General features: G+C 38.1%; 1 protein-coding gene across 1 annotated transcript in view; it reads right to left on the bottom strand.

The window, feature by feature from the left end:
• ddx61 (DEAD (Asp-Glu-Ala-Asp) box helicase 61) overlaps positions 1-6,596 on the bottom strand; it is a 13,842-nt gene extending 7,246 nt beyond the window's left edge. The window contains exons 1-9 of the mRNA XM_034873243.1: positions 6,393-6,596; positions 4,747-5,571; positions 4,291-4,354; positions 3,996-4,100; positions 2,077-2,206; positions 1,481-1,627; positions 1,040-1,134; positions 831-953; positions 612-740 (exon numbers count right to left, since the gene is read on the bottom strand). Of these exons, the coding sequence (XP_034729134.1) occupies positions 612-740; positions 831-953; positions 1,040-1,134; positions 1,481-1,627; positions 2,077-2,206; positions 3,996-4,100; positions 4,291-4,354; positions 4,747-4,904 (951 nt within the window). The 5' untranslated portion in view covers positions 4,905-5,571; positions 6,393-6,596. The remainder of the gene's footprint in view (positions 1-611; positions 741-830; positions 954-1,039; positions 1,135-1,480; positions 1,628-2,076; positions 2,207-3,995; positions 4,101-4,290; positions 4,355-4,746; positions 5,572-6,392) is intronic.
• Positions 6,597-6,925: the final 329 nt, after the last annotated feature.

The raw sequence follows: 6,925 nt of genomic DNA, 5'->3' as shown, positions 1-6,925 counted from the left end.
CCGGTGAGTGTATAATCTTTCATTTGATGCCTTTGAGATTTTGCCATCTTTTCTTGGCTTCTTTATGCACATTAATACAAATTTTTACCTGGGGGGCCAAACTTTTGAGTATATAGATTCATAATTGATGACTGAAGGAAAAACTTTATGCTCCCTGTGTATCCTATGGGTCTACCTGAGCTACCGTTAAATCTAGGGTGGCCAAACTGCAACTTACTACCTGTAAGCAGCTTCTTGGTGTTTTGCCTGTATACATGTGGGTCTTGTTTTCTTATCCGATTGTCTTCATTTTATTTTGAATCAAACTGTATTTATATTCTATGCAAATCATTGCCCTAATATGAGAGCAAAAACTCTTGAATTACTGAAAGAAAACTGCACATTTCAGAGGACAATTTACAAACCTTGTGACTAAAACAAGTTTGTTCATGATATTTATGTTAATTCTATATTGAGTTATACGTATAACCATTTGGTACATTTTTTGTAAAAATAAAATTGTTAAACCATTAATGAATATGTTCTTACGCTGCTTTATAGCCTGGTATCAAGTTCCACTAAAACTTTTTTTTTTAGACTCTTTGTATCCAACTTTTAAGTTAAACACTCACCCTAGAAAAAAGTGTGTTGAGACAATGGACCTTCTGTCTTTCAGTCACATAGGCATAGTACTGAGTAATGCCCTTCAAGGTCAGTTCTTCCATCAAGTTGATCTCATAAGGCTTCTTCAGGTGTTTGTTCTGAAAATACATTAACAGTGCATTATGAAACAAGATTAGTGATTTTTTTACCTTTTCAGAAAACCAAATTGTTGTTGTTTAGGTTCTCACCATAAACTTTTGCACACTGATTGGGAAAGTGGCAGAGTAAAGCAGGATCTGACGGTCCTTCGGCATGAAGCTGATTATGTCTTCAATCAGGACCACAAAGTCCTGGGACAGCAGTTTATCTGCCTAAGATTTTTAAAGAAAGCCCATTAAGAAATACAGTCCACAGTATTGAAAAGTTAATTCCGAAATTAAAGAGGAGCCAAACCTACTTCATCCATCACAATCAGTTGGGCTTTATCCATTTTTGCCACACCCTTCTTGATTAGGTCTAGTATCCTGCCTGGTGTAGCAATCACTACATGCACTATAAGGAGGGTAGGAGGAACAAACAGCACATCACAACAGGTTATGGGAACAGCTGCACAAAAAGACATTGCTAAACTGAGGTCGATAGAAGAGTTTGTCATTCAACAAAAAATTTGAGTAGGGCATGAAAAGAATCTTTGGTAAATATATAGCAATACTTTCACGAAAATAATTCAAATAAGGCACGAGTTGTAATGACCCATGTTCAAACGAGTCATGGCTTCAGAGTGACAAGATAATTACATTAAACACTGGACAGTAGCTTCCACGTAAGAACTGCATATCTACAATCTTGTGGAAAAATCAGTCTTCATCATATTGAATATTAAGGGAATGACGAGTACCTGTCTCATCAAGACGCATGATGTCATCCCTCAAGTTGGTACCACCCGTGGTAGCCATGACCTTAACCCCTCCTAGGTGCTTACTGAGCTGAATGCTGATCTGGCTCACTTGCAGGGCCAACTCTCTTGTTGGCACCATAACTATGGCTTGATTGAGACAAAAAAGGGAAGGGCTGATTAAATGCCAGAGTTGGTGAGACGCATCGAGAAAGTGGAAAAAGTATGCTTACAAATTATTCTTTTCTGACCAAAAACTGCTCACCAACCATATAAAATAAATACATATGGGGTAGAATAGTGCAGTGATCACAGAACAGAGATGGTGGACCAAAAAAATCTCTCAAAAGGTGCTTTACTCTTGTTAATGCAAATGACATCTGAAATTTGTGGAAAGCAGCTAAATCTGCTGCTTAAAAACCTGTATACCAAGGCTTTTCCTAAAAAATATGCTTCACTTTAAAACTGGGTTAGTTGTTATACAAAATATTCACTATAATTTCATAAAAACAAAGTTGATGTCTTCATAAATGTATGTTTCACACTGTTTCAAACGGTTAAAAAATTAGCACTATTAGGTGGAAGCTGCAAAACCTTACCCTGTATGTGATCCTTCTTCAGGTCTATCCTCTCCAGAAGAGGGATGAGGTAGGCTCCACTTTTCCCCGTGCCATTCTTGGCCCGGGCCAAAATATCTCTGCCTGACAAAGCGATGGGGATGCTCTCCTCCTTTTTTTACAGCCAGACAAGTCATATCAGTAGAATGGGCAAAGTTAATGGTTAATTAATAACATGACATTATTCAAAAATACGGTAAACAAAGCAACAATATGCAAAGGACTATCCTGTTGCTGAGCCTTTTGAGTCCACAATAGGGCTGCAACGTCACACCACAATATAACAGTACGTACTACAGGGAAGTAGGCCTTTGAAAATGACGCTTGAATATTTGTTCTAAAAAAAACAATTTAAAAAATCAGATACAAATATAGGGCTGCACGCTTATGGCCACAATGATAATCCCCATTATTTTGATCCATATTGAGATCAAAAGTATTTATCATGATTTGTTGTTAAAAATATATGACTATATATAATAATATACCAATGCCAAAGACTGATTATACTTGTTCAAGCAACTGGTAAGTAGTTGGGAGATTATAAAATGATATTATAAAAAAAAATCTGTTATTTATATAAAGTTATAAAACTAATGTTATAACGCATGTTTTTTTACAATCCTTTTCTGTGTTATACGCCAACACGTTACCGCCCATTTTTTGGGGCTGCAGTGCACGCGCTCCATCTTCCCCTTGATTTTTGGAGAGTGCGCACGTCGGAATTCAACAGCTGCACTGTGAGGACTCGCCAAGTAGAACAAATATGACTTCCACCCAAACAATTGAACAGTTGAGCTGTCCCACCACCAGAAATACACATTTGCGTGTGAAATGAAGAAGCAACTCACCCACACTGATTCCGCTCCCTTCTAAACTCAGTCGCTTATAGTATCAGTGTCATTATTAATCCGTAAATTCACTACTGGTAGGTACGGTTTGGTGAGTTTTCACAGTTTGGTCGAAGTCGAGACAAGTGTTAAGTTTGCTAAAGTTAGCTTTGTTGGGATGCAAGTGACATTTTGTTTTCTTTTAGTTTATAGCATTATGACCAACTGCTACCTGTTTTGGAATTTTCCTCACATTACTCTGTCCTCTGCAACATTCTACATCTAGAAAGCAAGCTGCATGGAACAACTCTGATTGGCTCATGGAGGCACGTGATCAGACAGTGGTTTGGATTAGCTTTGAAAAAAAAAAAAAAAGTGCTATACAGAGCCTTCTATGAACATAATGATGCATTTAAATTGTTGCTTGATCGCGCAAATTTGACCATAGAAAGCCACAGTCATGAGTGTGATAAAATTTTGATTAACTGTGCATATATTTAAATATCTGTTTTTGCGCATTATGTCCGTAAGTGGTCGAGGGGTCAAACTAATAGCTCGTCTCTGCAATTAAAGATTTACGCTAGCGTCTTTGTGCCGTTTTACTTCCAGTACCGGCACCCACATGATAGAATGTTGTCAACAGGCCCACTCACTCGCTGTGAACTTTTCCCGACCGGCTCAATGAGACAGGAAGTTGAATGTTAATATTTACTATTTGAATATAAATTCAAATTTAGAATATTCATTGACAGCCCTATAAGGAAGACCATCTATGAATGCAATGTACCTCCCGCATCTAAAATTGCACAAACTGTTGTTATACCGTTAATACGAGGTGAGAGGCTAGGCAGTCAAATGTCTTCGTCAGAGATGAAGATGATGTCTAACAAAGATGCCTGAAGTAAATCATTTTGGTGAGTGAAATCTGGAAGTGTCTCAAATTTCAATCATTAACTGAATTAACAAAAGGACCATTCTGAGTTGTATAAGCGCGGTTAAAGGCATGGGGGTGAATATTAAGGCAGCCTCAAGATGGTTTACAAAAATTACAAACCTAATATCTTTATTTACCTGGACAGGGGATGGTTTCTCCCATCCCATTTCAAAGATTCCCATTAGCAGTTCCCGTTTTAGGCAGTAGTCTTCAAATTCATTTCCCTTAGTTGATGTCACATCCTGGGAGAACACAGCAAAACTATGGTTAGGTTACCATTTCATAGGATCCAGAAGTTTAAGTAATCGCATTAGAAGCCACCACAAAATGAGTCTAAAACATGCCAAATTCTACGGAAATGTGGGAAGTCTCTTAGAGTTATGAACAGTGAATCTGAATAATGATTTCTGCCAGTACTAATGGTTACCTTACCGCGGTTCTCATCCTGGTGTCTTTTGGAGGAAGCTCCAGGCACTTCTTCCAGTCATCCCCGAACCTAATAAGAATTTGCATTGTTATGTCTTAATAAATAACAAAGGGGGCTCTGAAATAAATTGAACCCCCCAAATAAAAATGTCCATATTATATAGAGACTAGGATGTTGGCCAGGCAATGACTCAAAGGTACTAGACATGTCAGATATACACACACAATATATATGTGCCATGTACAACAGCAAAAACATCACGTGTCTCATCTTCTTTTAGTGTTTTAAATATGTTTGTGGTCAACTTTATTGTGCAAAACACTTACTAAAATGTTCGTTCTCTGGTAAGGAATTAATTTATATATACACTTTGCAGATTGTATCCAGTGTAAGTAGTCAAGCTATAGATTACGGATACAAATAACATTTATTTCAATGCAGAATTGAGCGCTGGATCTTACTTGATGCCCCCACTGCTTTGCGGAATGCTGGTCCTTTTCTGGGGGACACTGGGCTGTTGGGCAGCTGCAAGAAGTGATGCCTGTCCTCTGAGTTGCCCATTTGCTGGTTTGTTCAATCCAATCATCTGTGCTGGGTTTGCTGTTCTTGCTGTAGCCATCACAATAACTGGCAATTTTCCTCAGTGTGTTATATGTGCCTCAGGCTGCCTATTTTACTGATATCTTGCCTAATGCACCAGTGTAAAAAACAAAAAATAAAAAGCTGTAAAAATAAAAAAAATACTTTTTTAAAGAATGTATTGTGTACACAATCTGACGTCCAGGCCTCTTGAAAAGAAGAGGTCTGCTTATGAATTCTGTCTATTTACAAGACAACTCTCCGAAAAAGGGAGAAATAACATTCATATGAATAAATAAATCAATTATGTGACCAAAACATACTCTTGTTTCAAAATCGTTTGTTAGAGTACTATTATCCTGCTGTAACGATGATCCAAAATTTTCTTTTTGTGCCCTTCGGGTAGCTTGGCTTTTTAGGTCCAAGTGCTTTGTTTATACATTCAAAATGACCAGTAGTAAAATATGATCTGCTTCGTCACGTCTGACTATTGTTACGATTTGTTCCTTTGACATCAAAAAAATCTTCAAACGTCTTTGCTGTGGCTCAAAAACGTAACTCCAGCAATTTTGTCGTTAACATGAACAGTCCAGTTTAAATGTATGTGGTTATCTTGTTCCAGTTGCGTTTACTTGTGCAGCAAACGTTTGAGATGACAGTCTGCAAAGTGCTTTGGGAATTGCCGATCAACAAAAACTCCAGGTTACCTGCCAAGCAATAAACAATCGTGGGTGGTTAGTTTAGAGCATCATCAAGCGAGACAACAACAACAAAATAACACTCAACAATGAACAACCCAAAATAATCTACTAGACCAATAACATACACTTTAGATGTGTGCACCGTGCATTACCACCGACTATCATTGATAAGGTGGAACACGAACAATTCCACGACAGATAACTTTGGACAGCAAAATTGGTAAAAACTTAATCCAACTAATGGTAGCAAAGTTAACAGGGCGAGACTGAAGTCAACAGCATTATTTTGATATGAAATGTAAGTAAACAACTGCCAGCGCGGCTTTGTTGTGATGCCATGCTAACCTGATTGCTAACGTTCAAAGTTAGCTATTTAGCCATTGGACTTTAACCTTATCAGCATTTAACAGAAAAAGTAAAGTCAGCCACCACGGTGTTGTCCCGTGGGTATCTTCTTTCATGAGACCTTCGTTGTCAATGTCGATAGCAAAGTTAGCTTGAAAGAAGTTAATCAGCGTGCCTGTAACAGCGTTAAAACTTTATATATAGCAACGTGGCTTTGGCCGTCCACCTAGCATAACAACGTTAAACCTTGTTCATTTTTTGTAATACGGACCCGGTTTTAATCATCGAGAAATGACGTGCACAAAGCAAACCCGTGTGGAGCTTCTGGACTCGCACAATTTTAACAATTTTATTCAACCTGGCCAAATTTAGCATGCTAGTTTTAGCTTAGCCACACTGTGGTAACAATGCGTTACTGTTAACGCTATAAAACACGCTTGAAAAAAATAGTCTTTACCAAGCCGAAAAAAGATGCTACCTACACTTTGCTACAATCACCAACAATCTTCCCCCTTAGCGTCGTTGCTTAACGTTTCGTTGACAGTTTAATTAAGTTCGGTAAATACTCGCTGTTTCGAGAAATCCACCGAGTTTTCACTCTTTTGTCTCTTCTTTCGGATTATCGACAATTCAACATGGCCGCGCGCTCGTTTTGGGCTGATTGTTTCGTCCAAAGGACCTCCCACCGACCAATCACAACACTGCTTTGAAATTCACAAATGTTACTGTGGGAGAAGCACAAGCTGACAAATCAAGACAAATTTGAATCTGTTGGACATATTTTGTTTAAAACGTAGGCCATACACAACTTTTGACACTGAAGAAAGTGAGTGAAATCTGGACACATGGACTGAAGTAACAAAGCATAGTTCTGGGTTTTAGTGAGTGCAGTTGTAGGCTTCAGTTGATTTTTGTAATTTTGATTCAAGAGAATGGCGTGTGGGTTAATATTACAGCAGCCTCAAGGTGGATCAGAAAGAAAAGACAAATCAAGCTCACTTCACGTAAACTAAAG

This window comes from Etheostoma cragini, chromosome 6, assembly GCF_013103735.1.
Source record: "Etheostoma cragini isolate CJK2018 chromosome 6, CSU_Ecrag_1.0, whole genome shotgun sequence".
NCBI classification, from domain to species: domain Eukaryota; kingdom Metazoa; phylum Chordata; class Actinopteri; order Perciformes; family Percidae; genus Etheostoma; species Etheostoma cragini.
The sequence above is the reverse complement of the archived record's forward strand: the minus strand, read 5'-3'. Positions and strand labels throughout refer to the sequence as shown.